The sequence below is a fragment of the Neoarius graeffei genome, chromosome 20 (genome assembly GCF_027579695.1).
Source record: "Neoarius graeffei isolate fNeoGra1 chromosome 20, fNeoGra1.pri, whole genome shotgun sequence".
Classification (NCBI taxonomy): domain Eukaryota; kingdom Metazoa; phylum Chordata; class Actinopteri; order Siluriformes; family Ariidae; genus Neoarius; species Neoarius graeffei.
Genome location: NC_083588.1, coordinates 60,498,806 through 60,519,781, shown reverse-complemented (window position 1 = coordinate 60,519,781; position 20,976 = coordinate 60,498,806). Strand labels below are relative to the sequence as shown.

General features: G+C 42.3%; 1 protein-coding gene across 2 annotated transcripts in view; it reads left to right on the top strand.

Moving 5' to 3' along the window:
- Positions 1-17,491, top strand: part of map3k3 (mitogen-activated protein kinase kinase kinase 3) — a 76,246-nt gene extending 58,755 nt beyond the window's left edge. For both annotated transcript variants that reach the window (XM_060902101.1, XM_060902100.1), the window contains exons 9-17: positions 90-163; positions 1,109-1,176; positions 1,448-1,543; positions 1,673-1,834; positions 3,204-3,352; positions 4,148-4,279; positions 4,375-4,504; positions 6,574-6,751; positions 12,461-17,491. In XM_060902101.1, the coding sequence (XP_060758084.1) occupies positions 90-163; positions 1,109-1,176; positions 1,448-1,543; positions 1,673-1,834; positions 3,204-3,352; positions 4,148-4,279; positions 4,375-4,504; positions 6,574-6,751; positions 12,461-12,689 (1,218 nt within the window). In that variant the 3' untranslated portion in view covers positions 12,690-17,491. The remainder of the gene's footprint in view (positions 1-89; positions 164-1,108; positions 1,177-1,447; positions 1,544-1,672; positions 1,835-3,203; positions 3,353-4,147; positions 4,280-4,374; positions 4,505-6,573; positions 6,752-12,460) is intronic.
- The last annotated feature ends 3,485 nt before the right edge of the window (positions 17,492-20,976 follow it).

Genomic DNA, 20,976 nt, shown 5'->3' with positions numbered 1-20,976 from the left:
ACTAATCAAAGGTCCCAGTTAGATGCCGATTTGAATCTTTTTCACCTGAAATGAAGAACCTGGCTGAAGGATCTGTGCTTTATCTTCAGGTGCTGGATCCTTGGAGCAGTGCGGAAAACTCCATATCCGGAAGCTGCCAGTCACTCGACAGCAACTCCGAAAGGTCAGAGGCTCCGCTACAATCTCATACTCACCGTCAGACGAGAAACGCCAGTGGGGCTTCCATCGTGATGTGTTTTGTTTATATGAATTTTTAGCTCATTTGTCCGTAAGGCCGTGAGCTGTCGCCATGGCGTGACGTCCGTCCGTCATCCACGGTTCAGTTAAATCGTATCTCCTTTGTCAGTTCTCCACGGATTTCCATTCCGATTTGTTTTATTTGAAAGAACTCATTACTCTGCACAAAACTTGGTCGTTGTTTTGTCAAAATTTTTGCTTATTAATTAGGCCAAACTAACGAATTTTCCAGGCCTCTCCACTAGAATTGTATCTGCTCTCTGATTTCTCACCCGATTTCAGTTCTGATCGATATTTTGGGTCGATCGTCCTTTGAGGAACAAAACTTGGTCGTTTGTTTGTTGATTTTCTTGCTGTTTACAACTTTGTTTATTTTCAGTTAAATCATATCTCGTCCGTCCCTCACTGGAGTTCAGTTCTGATTGTTTTATTTGAAAGAACTCGACCTTCTGCACAAAACTCGGTCGTTGTTTCGTTAAATTTTTGTGAACAAATTAGTCATTAGGTCAACTTGATGAATTTTCTTCTGACTAGAATTGCATCTCCTCTCTCATTTATGATGTGAATTCAGTTCTGATTGATGTTTTGGGTCGATCTTCTCTCAGGGAACAAAATTTAGTCCTTTGTTGATGTTCCTGTTGTGAACAGTTTGTGGTGGAGGTCGGTCCTCTCTCACATCGTCACATTTCGGTTCTGTTTGATGTTTTGGTCATGGTGGTGGTTTGATGGCAGGCCAGATGAGTGACTACGCCCTTGGCGTTCTGGTTTATAAGAAAATCTGATGTGGAAAAGTTATGCTGATTTTTAAAAAAAAGGTTTGTAGTTTGGATGATTTGTTGTTTACTGTTTTGTTTTCTCCTTCCGGTCACAGCCCCTCACTTCGGAAGTCCCGTATGCACAGAGCCAGAAGTTATCCTGATAACAGGCAGGATTGTGCAGGTTTGTCAAAAGAAATACACCATGTCATGCCTTCCTTTAAAGGGTAGTTTCTGCGTATCAGATTTTCTGGCCCTGAAATTAGCCCCGCCTTCCCCTTCCAACTAACGCACTCCATGTGAAGAATTTTTATATTATGACTGCAGTTCACCTCTCAGGAAACGTTCTCAACGTTGATTAGTGCCAAATTGTTCTCTGCATGTTTACACATCATACACTTGAGTGTTTATGGTATCCAATGAAAGCTGACGTAGTTTTTGTTTTCACATCTCAGACCGAGAGAATCACGTGTATGATAAGATTATAGCTAAAGGAGGGACGTACCCACGGCGGTACCCGGTCTCCCCGCATCACAAAGACCTCAGCGAGGGTGAGTTTTATATAAACACACACACACACACGCCGAGGCCACATGCATGCTGAAAAGGAATAACATCTGGTGTTCTGGTGTTACATTTGTAAAGTTTATTGAAACGATTTCTGCTCTACGGCACATCAGGTCGGCGCACGTTTCCACGGATACGACGTCCGCAGGGTAACCTGTTCACACTGGTGCCATCCTGTCGTTCCATTAATGGCAGCGAGGAAAGTCTCGGAAGCTGGCAGCTGGTCGACACACACTCCCGGCTCCGCCCCAAAGACCGCCCACTGCCTCACAAGTGTAAGAATGCATTACATTACGTTATTCAGAGCGACCTACAACATATCCAGAGCACCCTGGGGAGCAGTTGAGGGTTAGATGCCTTGATCAAGGACACTTCGGATGTTCCTGCTGGTCCAGGGAATTGAACCATGACCTTTTGGTCCCAAAGCTGCTTCTCTAACCATTAGGCCATGGCTTCCCCGTATGCAGTAATGCATGTTGGGAGAGTTAGTTAGCTGATTTTTATGCTTAGTTAGTAGCCTGGCAAGCCAGACTAAATGTGAATATTTAGTCTGGCCTCGATCCGTAGACATTTCCGAAGCGGGTGGGAGGAACAAACCGCTGTCTTTCAAACTGTCTCTGTGCGTATAGGCCAACGCTCTGACCAATCAGCACAACTGTGACGTAGTCAGAGCGACAGAAAGCAGTGGGGGAGACCTTGAAATAAATAATTTTTCAAAATGTGTATTAATTAATAAACAGGTTCTAGATATTAAGAAGTTTGGAGATAATGACCACAAGTTTGGAGTCTGTACCACATACACACATTTTTTTCCAAGTGTTTTTCAAGGGTTTGCTTAAACTGTTTTTGAGAGTTTTTATTTAGTGGTGTTTGGTGAAATAATTTCCCTTAAATTTAAAATAACGGGAAAATAAGAAACAATCAAAAAGTAATGTTTCAAAGCTGTTTATTAATTCTTCGTACTGCACAAACTAGCCCCATCCTTTTGGCTACGAGCGGAGCCAGCTGGTAGATCAGACTTTTGCCATAGCCGGTCGGCAAAACGGCGAAAACGTCCTTCTTGAAAAGGAATGAGTGGAGAGCCTCTTCCTGCTCATGTTTCAACGAAAACTCCAAGTCTAATTCTTCTAAAACTGATTCCAAAGCGGAGTCAAACGTGCGCTGTTCACTAGCGGTAGCCATCTTTCCTGTTGTGCTTTCTCCAGCGTCGCGCAGCTTTGTCGTCACTCCTGCAAAAGCCCGCCCAAAGATTCCAAACAAAAACCTTGCGTTGTGATTGGCGGGCACGATTTGATGCCCGGGGTGTTTTTGTTTATATGGTGCGAGGCTAGACCCATTCGCTAGGCAAAAAATATTTTTGGCCGCTAGGCGGGTGGGTCTAGTTTACTAGGCTACTTAGTTAGCTGATACTAGTTAGGACTGGTTGTTATGGTTACAGTGTGTATGTTATGCTTGGGAATAGTAATGGAATATTACAGTGAGTGGACCTGTACGTACGTGTGTGTGTGTGTGTGTGTGTGTATCGGGGTGTTGCAGTTCTATTTATATATAAATGAATAGTATCATGGTCATTAGTCTAGCATTATTCATAACCACATGATTTCACTGAGTAATAATCTGTGACTATTTTGTATCTGTACGAAGCCCCCACAGCTCCCGTGACATGGAGGCGAGGGAAACTGCTGGGCCAAGGTGCATTCGGGCGTGTTTATCTCTGCTACGACGTGGACACTGGACGGGAACTGGCAGCTAAACAGGTCCAGTTCGACCCAGCAAGCCCGGAGACCAGCAAGGTACTCATATAAAATAATACACACACACACACACACACACACACACCCCCCCTAGCTTTTCTACTCGTCGTAAGCCGAGAGCTCTTTGTTTCTTTCCCCCATGAGGCCACTGTTCTGGTATTTTATTATCCATGAGAGGAACTGAGAGGAATAAAAGCACTTTACACATACACACGCTCTCCGAACAGCTGCAAAGTCTTGCATGAATTTATCAAGATTCAGCTTTAAAGAGGTTAACGTGTGTGTGTGTGTGTGTGTTGCTGCTGTTACTGTTTCTTTTTTGTTCTGTCTGGATTTCTCTCCATGCCAGCCTCCTGGCTGGCTCGCTTTTCCCCCACACTCTTAAATGTTTTCCTGTCTGCCACTGCAAAAACATGCACTGTCACTTCCTGTATCTGTGTGTGTGTGTGTGTGTGTGTGTGTGTGTGTGTGTGTGTGTGTGTGAGAGAGAGAGAGAGAGAGAGGGGTTAGAATGGGGAGTCAGGAGAGATAGGTGCGTTCTAACGTTTTAATTTAACTGGGTCTCTAAACACACGCCCGCCCGCGCGCATAAATATTGATCCTGCCTTAATACTTTTATATAAGGAGTGCACTTGGCATGCACTGGCTTTAGTCTTTTGTTTTGTTTTTCTTTCATCCACACAAAGCCTTGTGCTCCATGAGCTCACACACTGTTCCTCCGAAAGAAAAAAAAAAAAAAAACGTCAGGAAACCTTGGGGAAGTTTCTGTTCTGTGAATACATAACTGTGCTTTCTGAGAACGGCCATCGATTTCCTCCCGCTGTCTCTCTGCAGGAGGTCAGCACTCTGGAGTGCGAGATTCAGCTTCTGAAAAATCTGCATCACGAGCGCATCGTGCAGTACTACGGCTGCCTCCGAGACCACAACGAGAAGACTCTGACCATCTTCATGGAGTACATGCCTGGGGTGGGTCCTGTCACTTGTATGTTAGTGAAGGGGTAGCTTTTTAATTAACGCTAATAACGAGGTAGGCGTTCTCATTTTCCTTCTCTGTTTCCCAGGGCTCGGTGAAAGACCAGCTGAAGGCCTACGGGGCGCTAACGGAGAACGTGACCCGGAAGTACACCAGGCAGATCCTGGAGGGCATGTCCTACCTTCACAGCAACATGATCGTCCATAGGGACATTAAAGGTAGCCACAAGTTGTATGTGTGTATAAATAGAGGATGTTACATGGTTGCGTGAAGATATGAAGTTTATCTTCAAGTGGTGAACATATTCACGAGTAAGCGAAGTGAACAATGAAAATATTTTCAACACGAGAAGACAAACTTCATATCTTCACGTCACAGTGTAATGGTCTTTATATTATATGGACACATCCACAAAACAAAGTTAATCAAAAGAATTTAAATTTTGAACTGGTTCACCATTTTGACGATGTGCGTCTCGTCAGCGAGAAAACACTGAGTGACATCATCTGCGTGAAATCTCGGGAATTATTATACATCCAGGACACTTTCTCAATGGAATAAAAACACGTGTTCTATTCCCTTCTAGCAGGTTTCATTCATTTGGTTTGATAGCATGCAATATTGTTAGCATATCGCTTATCCTACGTGTATTACGTCACTCTACACAATGGAGAATGAGCGTTGAATACGGTTTACGATATTGCACGGTTGTCAGTGCATCATGACGTCACATGTTGGAGACGTAAAACTTCCATGCTAGCGAGTGAGCGACTGGGACAATTTGTAAACAAACATGGCTGCCAGGATTGATTTCGTTAAATACGGAAGATTGAGAGAATTTTGAAAGAGAGAGATGCGTTGAACACCCGAAAGGAATGTGTATGTATAATAATAATAATATTGGCTGGGGGCGGCACGGTGGTGTAGTGGTTAGCGCTGTCGCCTCACAGCAAGAAGGTCCTGGGTTCGAGCCCCGGGGCCGGCGAGGGCCTTTCTGTGTGGAGTTTGCATGTTCTCCCCGTGTCCGCGTGGGTTTCCTCCGGGTGCTCCGGTTTCCCCCACAGTCCAAAGACATGCAGGTTAGGTTAACTGGTGACTCTAAATTGACCGTAGGTGTGAATGTGAGTGTGAATGGTTGTCTGTGTCTATGTGTCAGCCCTGTGATGACCTGGCGACTTGTCCAGGGTGTACCCCGCCTTTCGCCCGTAGTCAGCTGGGATAGGCTCCAGCTTGCCTGCGACCCTGTAGAAGGATAAAGCGGCTACAGATAATGAGATGAGATGAGAATATTGGCTGGCTTTTTTTTGTGGTATATCAGATATATTCCATTCAGCTACTCGTCTTCAATTTGTTCAGTATCATGCTCGCTGAATGGAATATATCTGATATACCACGAAAAAAAAAGCCAGCTAATATTATTGAAATATGTCACTCAGATCTGCGATGCATTTCGGATGAAAAATGCGCGTTTTTCAACACGAGAAGATAAACTTCATATCTTCAAGCCAACGTGTGAGTTTTCTTTTTATTATATCAAAACATTCACCAACAAAAAGTCCCCAAATGTATCAAAACAATTCATCGAGTGACGTATAGAGATTTATGACATATATAGAGGTTCTGGTTCTCCATGTCCTGGATGGAGTTTGTATGGAAAATACAAGTGGTGCGTTTCCCAGTAAAACACTAGTGTCCATATAATTTTTATATATATACGCTACCGTTCAAAAGTTTGGGGTCACCCAGACAATTTTGTGTTTTCCATGAAAAGTCTCACTTTTATTTACCACCATAAGTTGTAAAATGAATAGAAAATATAGTCGAGACGTCTTTCTGGCCATTTTGAGCATTTAATCGACCCCACAAATGTGATGCTCCAGAAACTCAATCTGCTCAAAGGAAGGTCAGTTTTATAGCTTCTCTAAAGAGCTCAACTGTTTTCAGCTGTGCTAACATGATTGTACAAGGGTTTTCTAATCATCCATTAGCCTTCTGAGGCAATGAGCAAACACATTGTACCATTAGAACACTGGAGTGAGAGTTGCTGGAAATGGGCCTCTATACACCTATGGAGATATTGCACCAAAAACCAGACATTTGCAGCTAGAATAGTCATTTACCACATTAGCAATGTATAGAGTGGATTTCTGATTAGTTTAAAGTGATCTTCATTGAAAAGAACAGTGCTTTTCTTTCAAAAATAAGGACATTTCAAAGTGACCCCAAACTTTTGAACGGTAGTGTATAATATTGCTGTAAGTAATGTATGGTCATGGAACATGTTTAGGTGCCAACATCCTGCGGGATTCTGCTGGGAATGTAAAACTTGGAGACTTCGGAGCCAGCAAGCGCCTTCAGACCATCTGCATGTCCAGTACGAGTGTGCGCTCGGTCACTGGGACGCCATATTGGATGAGTCCGGAGGTCATTAGCGGAGACGGTTATGGACGCAAAGCGGATGTGTGGTAAAGCCAGAGATCACTCGCCGACATAAAACACACTAGTTTACACATATAACCTGCTGCACTGAAGGCGTATGAATTACTAAACGATCAGGAATATGAATGGACATGGAAAAAATGTAACATACCTCAAATCCTAGCACAGTCCCGTTTAAACACTTCATCGAGTGAAAATAAAGATGCTAACCAGACTAGAATAACGTTTTCGTGTGTGACGAGAACACCATAGCTCGTAAACAGAATATTAGCCAAAGCCGAACATAAAGAGATCTTTACACGAGAGGATGAAGACAAGCGATATAAAGTTGCTCCTCACAGGGATTTAAAGTACATGCTTGTTTTCCATATTCTGTATTATTGGACGTTTAACAGTTATTCCACGAAATCGAGTCGGACATGAGCTGATAGCCGACGAGGCGCGTAGCACCAAGAAGTCATGTATGACGAGATTGAGTGGAACAACAGTTTTATTCTATCCACGTTCACTGGATTTTGAGAAACGGAACATTTTTATTTTTATTTTTTGCAAAGTCGATAAATAAAAACTATATTTGAAACGTCAGACAAAATCATTTCCGCTTAGAATGTAAACAAAATGATGAGCAATTTGTGAAAAATGCGATAATTTTTATTTTTCAAGAATTATTAAAGATGCGTTCTTGCCATCAAATACTTTCATTCCATAGTTTGTTGTAGCCTGGCTAACGCGACTTCAAAGCTCTCCGAGCATTTGGTCTGGCCAAGCTATTAAGCCAAACTGTTTCCCAGAGCCCGTGGTTGACCCGCCTCCCTGAAGTGCCTCAGTTTGCTACTGGTCGAAGCCAGAAAAGGCTGTGACGAAGCTTAAACCAATCACATCACTCTTTCCTCTGACGTATGCGACGCGACGGGGCTAACTGGTAGATTAAACTCTTACCGAAGCCGGTCGGGACGGAGCAAGGCGAAAACGTCCTTCCTTTCAATAAATACCTCCAGGGCTGCTCTTTGCTCCGTTTTCAATGAGAACTTCCCCTTGAATGCTTTCAATACAGCATCTACCGCTGTGTTAAAGGCTTGCCGCTGCTCCATGTTCATGATGTGAATGAAGTGCTTCCGGCATAGACAATCTATGTAAACAATCTATGGCTTCCGGTCGCAGTTCTACTACGTCAGTGCCTTGAACACGCCTCTACCCAGGGCCGTTGGAGATGCTCAAAGTTGATTGGTTCCCGATTTTTCGGGAGCTTGGAAATGCTGTAGATAGCCTGCCTGACCAGACTAAGCTCGGAACAGGCCCTCGTGTTGCATCACGCTTAGGATGGGCGGGCCCAGGCTAAGTTTGTTGCCTTTTTTGGTATTTTTTGGGGGTTTTGCTTTCAAATAGAGTTTTTATTTCGTTCTTGGTTGGTTCAGCAACACACTCCACCATTTTTTTTTTTTTTTTTTTTTTTTTCTTCTTCTTTAGGGTTTTTTTTTTTTGTCTCGTCTCGTCTTCTTCCGCTTATCCAGGACCGGGTCGCGGAGGCAGCAGTCTAAGCATGGAAGCCCAAACTTCCCTTTCCCCAGACACCTCGGCCAGCTCCTCGGGAAGAACACCGAGGCGTTCCCAGGCTAGCCGAGAGACATAGTCCCTCCAGCGTGTCCTGGGTCTTCCCTGGGGCCTCCTCCCGGGGGGACATGCCTGGAACACCTCCCCAGGGAGGCGTCCAGGAGGCATCCGAAAAAGATGCCCGAGCCACCTCAGCTGGTTCCTCTCGATGTGGAGGAGCAGCGGCTCTACTCCGAGCTCCTGCCGAGTGACTGTGCTTCTCACCCTATCTCTAAGGGAGCGCCCAGCCACCCTGCGAAGGAAACTCATTTCAGCCGCTTGTATCCGCGATCTTGTTCTTTCTGTCATTACCCAAAGCTCATGACCATAGGTGAGAGTCGGAACGTAGATCGACCGGTAAATTGAGAGCTTCGCCTTTTTTTGTCGGTTAGCAAATCAACTTAAAGGTGCATTACTGCCACCGACTGGGTTGGAGTGTGGAACAGGAGATACTGGGAGGGGGAAAAATATATATTCTTTTGGCTATTTCTGATTCTTTTAAATACTTGATCACAAACTGAGAGATCTGGCTTGATGCGCTCTGCCATTTTGTTTTTCTCTACTCATGGTATATGAGCTGATATCCTAGTAGTAGAGTAGCCAATCAGAGCGTGCGATTGCTCATATCCTAGTGAATGTGGATAGAATAAAATGTCATAGCTTTGAGCTAAATTACAGTAACTGTACCCTTGTTAATTAGATTTCTGGGCGTAACATATGGACTGGGCAGCATGTTGGAGAGTTCACTCCATTTTCACATTAATGAATTTGTGATTCGCCTTTTAAGTTTTCCTTCCATTCGTAAAAAAAAAAAAAGAGTGCTTGTCTGAAAATAACTGAATAATACAGACGCAGTCAACCAAACTTGATGCCTACAGGACATGAGTATGTCTTAGCACGAGAGAATAAACAGTGGCCGTATAATGCTTGTAGATCAGTTACACTGATTAACGCATTGTAAGTGTAACTGCGTGGGCTGAGATCTAACATGATGGATAGGAATGTCCAAGGAGTTGAAAAACCAGCATTAGATATTTAGCAAGACAAATAACAGCAGTTAAAAGAGAAAATCTAGGGCATAGAGCTATTTTTGCTGCCAAGAATTAAATACAGATCTTTTCCTGCATACTTTGCTTAAGGAGGAGGAGTTTATCTGATGTCAAGGGATTTCCAAGCACAATCTGATTGGACTTTTGATCATCAGAAGGGGGCAGTGATTAGCTTGCCGGGAGTTGAGTCAGATCATAGCAGTGACCCGGAATGTTCTGAGCCCCAAGAGTCATGTTTAGAACTCTCAAAAGAGTCTGTCCATTCTCTGTGTCTGTTTCTCTTTTACACACATCCAGAAACACAAATACACTCGCTGGTGCTATCAGTGCTCAGCACTGCAGCCAGTGAAAACACTCTTTAATTGTCAACAGCTCTGCCAGGGAAAGTTTCCACCAAAACATTCCTGCACAGCCTCTGCCCTGGAATAAGTCTCCATTTGACAGCTTGATATATGTGTGTGCCATTGTGCTGCTTCACTGGAATAACGGCAGCGCAATATATCTCGAGTCAGGGATATTAGTGTCGCGTTTTAACTTGAATGTACAACCCCAAGTCCAAAAAAAGCTGGGACGCTGTGTAAAACAAATAAAACCAGAATGTGATGATTTGCAAATCATAGAAACCCTATATTTCATTGAAAATAGTACAAAGACAGCACATCAAATGTTGAAACTGAGAAATTTTATTGTTTTATGAAAAATATACGCTCATTTTGAATTTGTCAGCAACACGCGTTTCAGTTTCAACAAAAGACTGAAAAAGTTGTGTAATGCTAAAAAAACAAACAAAACTAAACTAATTTTGTTAAATGGCAACAGGTCAGTAAGATGATTTGGGTATAAAAAGAGCATCCCGGAGAGGCGGAGTCTCTCAGAAGTAAAAATAGGGCGGGGTTCACCACTCTGTGAAAGACTGCATGGGCAAACAGTGCAACAATTTAAGAATAACGTTCCTCAGTGTAAAACTGCAAAGAATTTGGGGGTCACATCATCTGTGGTCCATAATATCATTAAAAGATTCAGAGAATCTGGAGAAATCTCTGTATGCAAGAGACAAGGCTGAAAACTGACACTGGATGCCTGTGATCTTCAGGCCCTCAGGAGACACTGCATTAAAAGCAGACACGTGTCTGGAGTGGAAATCACCTGTATGGGCTCAGGAACACTTCAGAAAACCATCGTCTGTGAAAACGGTTCATTACTGCATCCACAAATGCAGGTTAAAACCAGATATAAACAATATCCAGAAACACCGCCGCCTTCTCTGAGCCCGAGCTCTTTTACGATGGACTGAGGCGACGTGGAAAACTGTCCCGAGGTCTGACGAATCAAAAGTAGAAATTGTTTTTGGAAATCACAGACCCCACGTCCTCCAGGCTAAAGAGGAGAGGGACCATCCGGCTTGTTATCAGTGTACAGTTCAAAAGCCAGCATCTGTGATGGTATGAGGGGGCATTAGTGCACATGACATGGGTAGCCTGTACATCTGGGAAGGCATCATTAACGCTGAATGATAGAAACATGTTTCAGAGCAATATGCTGCCATCCAGGCAAAATCTTTTTCAGGGAAGGCCTTCCTTCTTTCAGCAAGACAATGCCAAACCACTTTCTGCACATATTAAAACTGCATGGCTCTGTAGTAAGAGTCCAGGTGCTAAACTGGCCTGCCTGCAGTCCAGACCTGTCTCCTGTTTTAAAATGTTTGGAGCATTATGAAGTGCAAAATACGACAAAGGAGACCCCGAACCGTCGAACAACTGAAATTGTATATCAGGCAAGAATGGGGCAACATTTCTCTTTCAAAACCACAGCAATTGGTCTCCTCAGTTCCCAAACGTTTAGTGTGTTGTTAAAAGTAGCGGTGATAAGACACTGTGGTAAACACGCCCCGTCCCAACTTTTCTGAAATGTGTTGCTGACATCAAATTCAAAATGAGCATATATTTTTCAAAAAACAAGAAACTATTTTCAATGAAATATAGGGTTTCCATGATTTGCAAATCTTCACATTTCTGGTTTTATTTGCAGTTCACACAGCGTCCCAACTTTTTTGGAATTGTGGTTGTATAAATCAGAGTCGGATTTAAGTCATGAATGAAGGTTCACGTTAATCATCCTAATATGCTTCTATAGTAACCGTTTATTTGTAAGGACTCGTATGGTGGACGCTCCACGTAATCTAAGGCAAATAATAAATGGATTAAAAAACATGCGGTTATTAACGAAGACGCATCATGAAGCTTCCTGTCCAGGCCAGTAAGTTTCCCCTTACGGGAAAGTCATCAGGACAGGGAAGATTTTGTGTTCTCGGTCACATGACAATTTTTTTTTTTTGTAAATGATGGTGGTGGTGAGGGAACGACTGCTTAAGGCCAGTTTATGCTGACAACGCAGTCCTCGCAGATGGCGTCGCAGATGGCGTCTGCGTAGCGCCCCCCCCCCCCCCCCCCCTTCGCAGACGCTCTGCGCGCACCTCCCCACCGCAGGAGCCTCGCAGACAAGAGGGCTCTGATTGGTCCACTCTACATCCGCTGTACACGCACTTCCGCTTCCCTACTTTCCCGGTTTGTTTTGTTTTCACGACCGCCATTTTTAAAAACACGAGCGAAGATGGAGCAGCACGATGAGCGGTTGATCGAGGAAGTGAGGAAGTACGTACATCTATACGACTCCAGTTCTAGTCATTATAAGTAACCGGAGGATAAACACTCCACTAACCACACCCACCAACTACTCCTAGTGATTTCGCGACTTTGCGCCCCCTTGCGTTGTGGCGGTGAACAACATCGCGCACGCCTATTACTCCCCGCTCAACGATAAATTACAACTGTCTGCGAAAAGCTATCTGCGAAAGCCTTGTCGCAAGAGCATGCAGAGGCCTTTAGACAGTTTCTAATTGCTGTAGCTTAAGTGATAGCAAGAACTAACTTCTTTCACAGATGCTCCAAGAAACATAGGTTTTTTTTTTTAAATAAAGTGAAAATTGTTATTGCTGGCAAATTTCTGTGAGATCTTGCATTCACACATCACTGTTAGCTAGCTTGTCATGGAGCATTTACACTGTGACTTATTTTTTGTGTGTGTTTTTGTGCTCAGGAGTCTTGGCTGCACCGTGGTGGAAATGCTGACGGAGAAGCCCCCCTGGGCCGAATACGAGGCCATGGCAGCCATTTTTAAAATAGCCACTCAGCCCACGAACCCCGTGCTGCCATTGCACATCTCGGAGCAGACCAGAGACTTCATCCGGCGCATCTTCGTAGAGGCCAAACTCCGGCCGAGCGCAGAAGAGCTGCTCAGACACCCGTTCTCTCAGATCTTCTGCTGAGCGAGCTGCAGAATTAAAGGCCGCGACCTCTGGACCTGGCAACTCGAAAGCTGTATTTATGACTCGTAGGTCAATCAGTGACCACAAAGCAGACCAAAGCACAACACACAGCTGGGTTAGATTGAGGTCTTTAATTTGTCCTTTTATGGTATTGTTTGTTGCATTGCCGTGTGTGTACCAGCAGGGGGCAGCGCAAGACAACTGAGTGCTATTGCAGGCACCAAGAACGAGATCCTCCATCTGAACTCAGTCCTAGGGCTGCGTAATATGAATAAATTAGCATATTGTGATTACCATGTATCAAGATCCCAATGTGGCCTAAAACAAATTTAAAAATGGCACAGTAATTCATCATGATATCGAGATCATGAGATCTCTAAGATCCGTCAGGCTTCTGCGATGGCAGTATTGTGATGATGATTAAGAAACGATGTATCGTCCAGCCCTACCTGCACCCGCGTCTTAAAGCTGAGCCACGAGACCTTTTACGGTTTAGTGCGGTTTGCTTAGCCGCCGGTCATGTGGTTTGCAGGTTCCTGGCTCCTCCATGAAGCTCTTTGGGTCACGTCATGTTAGCGCGTCATCAGAGAGGCTGTGTTTCAGTCGTTACAGGCTTTCCTTTCACTCGTAGTCCAACCTGCTCGCCGTTACAGCGTGCATAGATGCCCGATGCTTCTCTTTTACTATCCTGACAATTCATACAAGTTTTGAGGCAACACTGTGACTGTAATTGAAAATTCAATCAGCTTTAAAACCTCGCTCTTCAAGACTCAGCAATCAGACTCCACCATCCAGCGTTTCCAAAAAAGAATATATGAAACTCTCTTGCGGTCATTTTCTCCTCGTCTTTTAATTAGAACATGGGTTCTCCAGGACCACGGGTGAGAACCTTTGAGTTAGATAACGTCATAGCTAACTAGCATCGAGTGAGTGAGTTAGTTAAGCTGTGTTGTTTAATTATTTAACATTTATTCCACGAAATCGAGTCGTACATGAGCCAATGGCGCTATAATCCACGTGTGACGAGATTGAGTGGAATAACTGTTTTATTCTATCCACATTCACTGGATTTTGGAGAAACGGAGCATTTTTATTTTTTGCAAATTTGATCAATAAAAACTTTTATACACAACGTCCGACAAAATCATTTCTGCTTAGAATGTAAACAAACTGGCGAAATGGACCGGAGCAATTTGTGAAAAATGCGATGATAATTCTTGAAGAATAAAAAAGAAACGTTCTTTCCATGAAATATTTTTATATAATACTTGTATTTTTTGGGGTTTTGTTTTCAAGTAGAGTTTTTATTTCATCCTCGGTTGGTTCAGTAACACGCTCTGCCATTTTCTTCTTCGTTAGGGTTTTTTTGGCGATTGGCAAACCAACTTAAAGGTGCATTACTGCCACCGACAGGGCTGGAGTGTGGAACAGGAGATATCGGGGGGGAGGGGCAGACTATATTCTTTTAGCTATTTCTGTTTCTTTTAAATACTTGACAACAAAGTGATTTATATCTGACTTGATGCGTCCGCCATTTTGTTTTTCTCTTCTCACCTCACGGTATATGAGCTGATATCCTAGTAGTAGAGTAGCCAATCAGTGTGTGCGATTCCTCATATCCGGTGAATGTGGATGGAATAATAGCTAATATGTTTTCCGGACTACAAGATGCACTAGTTTGCATTCTACATCAAAACATATGATATACGATATAGTATTTTATAATATACTGTCTTGTATATTAGCCTATTGTTTCCTGCTTGATTTTATAACACATACACTATATACATGTATATGTTATGTACACATATAGCTATGTATGTGAAACCTCTACATGCCAGCACCACAGGGCAACACTATAGATAACCGATAAATAAATATGCATGATATATTAATGCAATCTCTCCAATACGAGATGTGTATACAGGTTTTCTGAAGGTTGTCTTAAGGGGTGGTGTGTTTATAGTCCAGAAAATGTGTCAGCTCATGGGGGTGTTAGGAAGTTTTGCATTTGCAAAACTTTTTTCTTAAAGTTGTTTAAAAGGTTACAAAATTAGAAGCCTCAAAATGTATTGTATTTATGTCTATTAACAGATCTGACAACCTTTACACATTTTAGGAGTCCTCATCCAAAAACAGACCAAAAGAATAATAATTAAAAAAAAACAGCAGGGTAGTCAATTGAAATATTAATATATAAGTTTTTGCGATCGCCTCTGCCACCAAGCAGCTCCCGACCGCACTGCTGAAAATACCATATCATATCATGTAATATAATTTTACACCCTATACTTAAAACTGAAATGGTGGATCTGCTCGTTTTCCTGTCTTAGCTGACCGTTTTGGATGATTTCAACACGTATATTGCTTTTTATGTTTCATGAAAATTTTTTTCAAAATGTTCGTCTATCACTGTTGATGGCACGTCATCCATTTTTCTAGTCGGTTACTAGCTTGAATAAAACGGACCTGAGGTCAGACAGGGTTTCTTTTACAGTTGGCAATGTTGCCTCAAATTGCTAGCAAGGTATCGTATGTTTTGACTTATAAAAATGTATTTTAATATCGTTTAGAGCTGGTGTTTGCTCTTCTAGATGAAAACGCGCCAAAGAACACGCAATACACATTGTCTAAATTTCACACTGGTTCATTTGGTTCATGGTGGCGTTAAAAGCACGTTTTATTAAAACCAGGTGAAAGAGATTGTGCCTTAAGCTCAGTGCAGAAGTGTTTTTTGTTTTTTTTTTTTTAATCCAATGCACTTTTGTAAAAATGAATGTTTGTTGTATTTACCACATTTTTTTTTGCCAAAGTTTCCATAATGTGAAATCAGTTTCACTTTTTTATTTATATCCCAGTGCTCAGCTGTCTTTTTTTTTTTTTTTTTTTGCATACACAAATATTCATGTATAAATATATTTTTATATCTTTTTTTTTTTTTTTTTTATATGGAGGTAGATCAATATCTTTTGGAATACGAAACATGAGACGAGATGGGTGTTCGAAACCCAAAACAAAGAGAAACAATGTTAGCAGCTGGTTTTGCAAAGACATTTTGTGCATTTCTGAGTGGAAAAGGCGCTCTGGCTGTTCAACCCAAGCAGAAAAACTCCGTGTGTGTTAGTGTGTATGGCCCTGGGGAAGAGAGAGAGAGAGAGAGAGTGTGAGTGTGATCACGAGATCATGGTTCTAGGTTGTTTTCACAGGATGACTTGCAGATGCGAGTTATAATTGGCACCTTTACACACACAGTGCCATTAATAGATAACTTGCACAGAAGGTGATTGCACCTGTTGGCTAATTTTAAAATGTCGAGAAGCAGACAGAAGTGAGAGAGAAGAGATTTGATTGATTTTAGAAAGTGATACAACTTTTGATCACGTAATGGCAGCTGGAAGAAACTGAAATCACAACCTTTTGTATTATCAGGTTCTGTCGAGGTGAAGAGACATTTTGACGCATCTTTGACTTAATCTCATTTAATAATTATTAAACGCAAGTAAACGGAGTTTGCAAATTTTCTCCCTAATTTGCTCATGTTCCCATTCCCACCCAACGACCACCTCTCCACTGCGTGCTTCCTTTAGGAAACATAGTTTCAGAGTAACACGCTTGATGGAAAGCATGATCATCCCTCTTTCTCACACAGTACATTAGTTAACAGATGGCCACGATTGGCTAGCATCACTGTGACTGACACTATGGCCCTGTTCACACTACGTATCAACATGCGCCCTGGGTGATCAAGTCACAAGATCGGTGTACAGGTGTGAATGGGGTTAAATGCCTCTAGCATGGGAAGCCATGGCCCAGTGGTTAGAGAAGCCACAGTCCAACAGTTAGATAAACTTTGGCCCAATGGTTTGAGAAGCCACAGCCCAACAGTTAGATAAACTATGGTTCGAGAGTCCATGGCCCAATGGTTAACAAATCCATGGCCCAGTGGTTAGATAAGCCACAGCCCAATGGTTAGATATACTATGGCCCAAGCCACGGCCCGGTGGTTCGAGAAGCAGCTTTGGGACCAAAAGGTCACTGGTTCAATTCCCTGGACCAGCAGGAATGGCTGAGGTGCCCTTGAGCAAGGCACCTAACCCCCAACTGCTCCCCAGGGTATCCAGTGAATGTGGATAGAATAATACAATAATATTTATCTAATGTTAACCACAATATTGGTCCATTCCTGTGCTGAAGACTTTCTAATGTCTGAGAATGGTTGTATTCAAAAGCAGCAAGTACTGTACTGTTCCTGTTTTTTACACTTTATTACTGTCATTTAGCAAATGTAGAACATCTCCAACTAAAACCGATTTTCTCCTCCATGTCACCTTTCAGAGTGAACCTTATAATACTGAAGTCACGCCGTTGTAATGACATGAACGTGAAAGATGTGGCTGAACGTGTTGAGACGCAGGTGGACGCCAGAGCGCCGGGTTCAGCTCAGCTCGACGGCTTTGTTTAGCTCAGGGTTTGAGTGACAGGTGCCCATTATGAGGGCACACAAATTGTCTGACCAATCACTGCCAGCGTTTCGCTCTCCTTCAGTCAGTGATGAATTGTTTCAGTGTGGCTGCTATTGTGTTTCCGGCAGCTAGCTATCAGTATTGTACCAATTTGAAAAGTCCGCTCTTTAACGGAGTGTTTTCTTTGTTCGTGTTGTGAATTGTGAGAACCCTGAGGTAAGCAAAAGACTATAAAGCAATAAATGAATTATATATGATGATGTATCATGACCTAGGACTTGCAGTGCAAAGTCTAATGTATCAAAGTCATTTACAATAAAATAAGTATATGCTCTAAAACTGTTTCCACTTCAATCAGTGCATCTTTTGTTGGCTGGGTTTAGTCACGTGATGCATGTCGGGTAAAAGTGTAATCTGTCATGTAACGATTCACCCGATTCACGATTTGATTCCGTTGAGGATATTAGATTCATGATTCAATTTTCCTATTATTTTTGAAAAAAAATTATGACAATTTTATTACCGAAAAATGCAATGTTTTATTTCCCTATTCTTTATCAATTTAAATATTCCTTTTGTTAAATTACCAAAAACATCTTTTGTTTCATTTTCTTAACTAATTATAATTATTTCCCCGCATTTATAAAGGTTGGAGTAAAATATATTATTCAGTCTACATTCACTGGATATGAGCAATCGTGCGCTCTGATTGGCTACTTTACTACTAGGATATCAGCTCATATACCGGGAGTAGAGAAAAACAAAATGGCGGAGCATGTCGCTGAACCAACCGAGGACAAAATAAAAACTACTCGAAAACAAAACCCCAAAAAATAAAAAGGCAACGAAATATGGAATAAAAAGCATTGGATGGTAAGAATGCATCTTTTTTTTTTCAAGAATTGTTATTATAGCATTTTTCACAAAGTGCTCCTGTTATTTCACTGGTTTGTTTACATTCTAAGCGGAAATTATTTTGTCAGATGTTTTGTCTAAAGTTTTTATTTATCTAATTTGCAAAAAATAAAAATGCTCCGTTTCTCAAAATCCAGTGAACGTGGATAGAATAAAACAGTTATTCCACTCAATCTCGGTGCTACGTGCCTTGTCGGCTGTCAGCTCATGTACGACTCTATTACATGGAATAACTGTTAATGTTCTGTGCTCCAAAGTACACGTACATTCTCCGACGTCAGGAATAATGCCACGTCGGACACAGCCAGTGTGTGTGAGCTGACAGCATGTTGCCGAGCTCCTTTGGCACCGGCGTCTCCGTCTGTGTTCATGTGGAGCTGATCCGAGGTGCTAAATAACCCGCTGACTTTATGAATAGACTCCATTGTGGCAGCTGTAAAGAAGTTGCTCGACTGATGGGTTTTCTGTCTGAAATAAGGAAGAAGATGGAGTGAGACAGGGAGAGTAACGCCAGATGGAATGAGACCTTCACAAAGGTTCCTTTACGTGATGGGTGTAAACACATATTGGCATTACGGTTGCTGCTTTATTTATTGTGCATACAGACAGTTAGCACTGTGGAATGACTGAGTAGTTCACAAATTTATTTTACAATCACGAGAAATACATGCCTCTTTAACATTTTACAGACTTTCCAAGCAGTTCTCTTCCTGACAGCAGGATTTTGGTAGGAGTGTGTAATAAAGCACTTAGGGGTGTGCTATTATGGGAAAATAATCAATGAGGGGGTGCTCGATGAAGCGGAGTTACTCTTACCACATGAACCTTTCATCATTTTTCTTTTTGTTTTTTATTCCTGACAGCAACTTCTCATCTCATCATCTCTAGCCGCTTTATCCTGTTCTACAGGGTCGCAGGCAAGCTGGAGCCTATCCCAGCTGACTATGGGCGAAAGGCGGGGTACACCCTGGACAAGTCGCCAGGTCATCACAGGGCTGACACATAGACACAGACAACCATTCACACTCACATTCACACCTACGGTCAATTTAGAGTCACCAGTTAACCTAACCTGCATGTCTTTGGACTGTGGGGGAAACCGGAGCACCCGGAGGAAACCCACGCGGACACGGGGAGAACATGCAAACTCCGCACAGAAAGGCCCTCGCCGGCCCCGGGGCTCGAACCCGGACCTTCTTGCTGTGAGGCGACAGCGCTAACCACTACACCACCGTGCCGCCCCTTACAGCAACTTTTTATTCATTAACGAATGACATGCACATCATGCTTTTTATTTTTTTAAATCCCTTTACAGTTACATAATACAACCCCAATTCCAAAAAATTTGGGATACTGTGTAAAACATAAAAACACAATGTGAAGATTTGCAAAGCATGGAAACCCTATATTACATTGAAAATAGTACAAAGATAACATATGAAATGTAGAACAATTTTTTTTAATATGCTTATTTTGAATTTGATGTCTGCAACAAATTTCAGAAAAGTTGGGACAGGGGCAACAAAAGACTGAAAAAGTTGGTTCATTGGAAACAGGTCAGTAAGATGATTGGGCATAAAAAGAGCATCCCAGAGAGATGGAGTCTCTCAGAAGTAAAGATGGAGAGGGATTCCCTGCTCTGTGAAAGACTGCGTGGGCAAATACTGTGATGGTATGAGGGAGCATTAGTGCACATCACATGGGTAGCCTGTACATCTGGGAAGGCATCATTAATGCTGAATGATATAAAGACGTTTCAGAGCAATATGCTGCCATCCAGACAAAGTCTTTTTCAGGGAAGGCCTTTCTTCTTTCAGCAAGACAATGCCAAACTGCGTTCTGCACATATTAAAACTGTATGGCTCTGTAGTAAAAGAGTCCAGGTGCTAAACTGGCCTGCCTGCATTCCAGACCTGTCTCTTATTTAAAACATTTAGAGCATTATGAAGCGCAAAATATGACAAAGGAGACTCTGAACTGTTGAGCAACTGAAAATGTATATCAGGCAAGAACGGGACAACATTTCTCTTTCAAAACTGCAGCAATTGGTCTCCTCAGTTCCCAAACGTTTACAGAGTGCTGTTAAAAGTAGACGTGATGAAATGAGACACAGTGGTAAACATGCTCTTGTCTCAACTTTTCTGAAATGTATTGCGGACATCAAATTCAAAATGAGAATATATTTTTCAAAAAACAATAAAATTTCTCAGTTTCAACATTTGATATGTTGTCTTTGTACTATTTTCAATGAAACATAGTGGTCCATGGTTTGCAAATTATCGTATTCTGTTTTTATTTACACAGTTTACACAGCGTCCCAACTTTTTGGAATTGGGGTTGTATAATAAAATAATTTATCACTTTTACAGTGGTGCTTGAAAGTTTATGAACCCTTTAGAATTTTCTATATTTCTGCATAAATATGACCTAAAACATCATCAGATTTTCACACAAGTCCTAAAGGTAGATAAAGAGAACCCAGTTAAACAAAGGAGACAAAAATATTATACTTGGTCATTTATTTATTGAGGAAAATGATCCAATATTACATATCTGTGGGTGGCAAAAGTATGTGAACCCTTGTGCAGCAATAACTGCAACTAAACATTTGCGGTAACTGTTGATCAGTCCTGCACACCGGCTTGGAGGAATTTTAGCCCGTTCCCCCGTACAGAACAGCTTCAACTCTGGGATGTTGGTGGGTTTCCTCACATGAACTGCTTGCTTCAGGTCCTTCCACAACATTTCGATTGGATTAAGGTCAGGACTTTGACTTGGCCCTTCCAGAACATTAACTTTATTCTTCTTTAACCATTCTTTGGTAGAACGACTTGTGTGCTTAGGGTCGTTGTCTTGCTGCATGACCCACCTTCTCTTGAGATTCAGTTCATGGACAGATGTCCTCACAT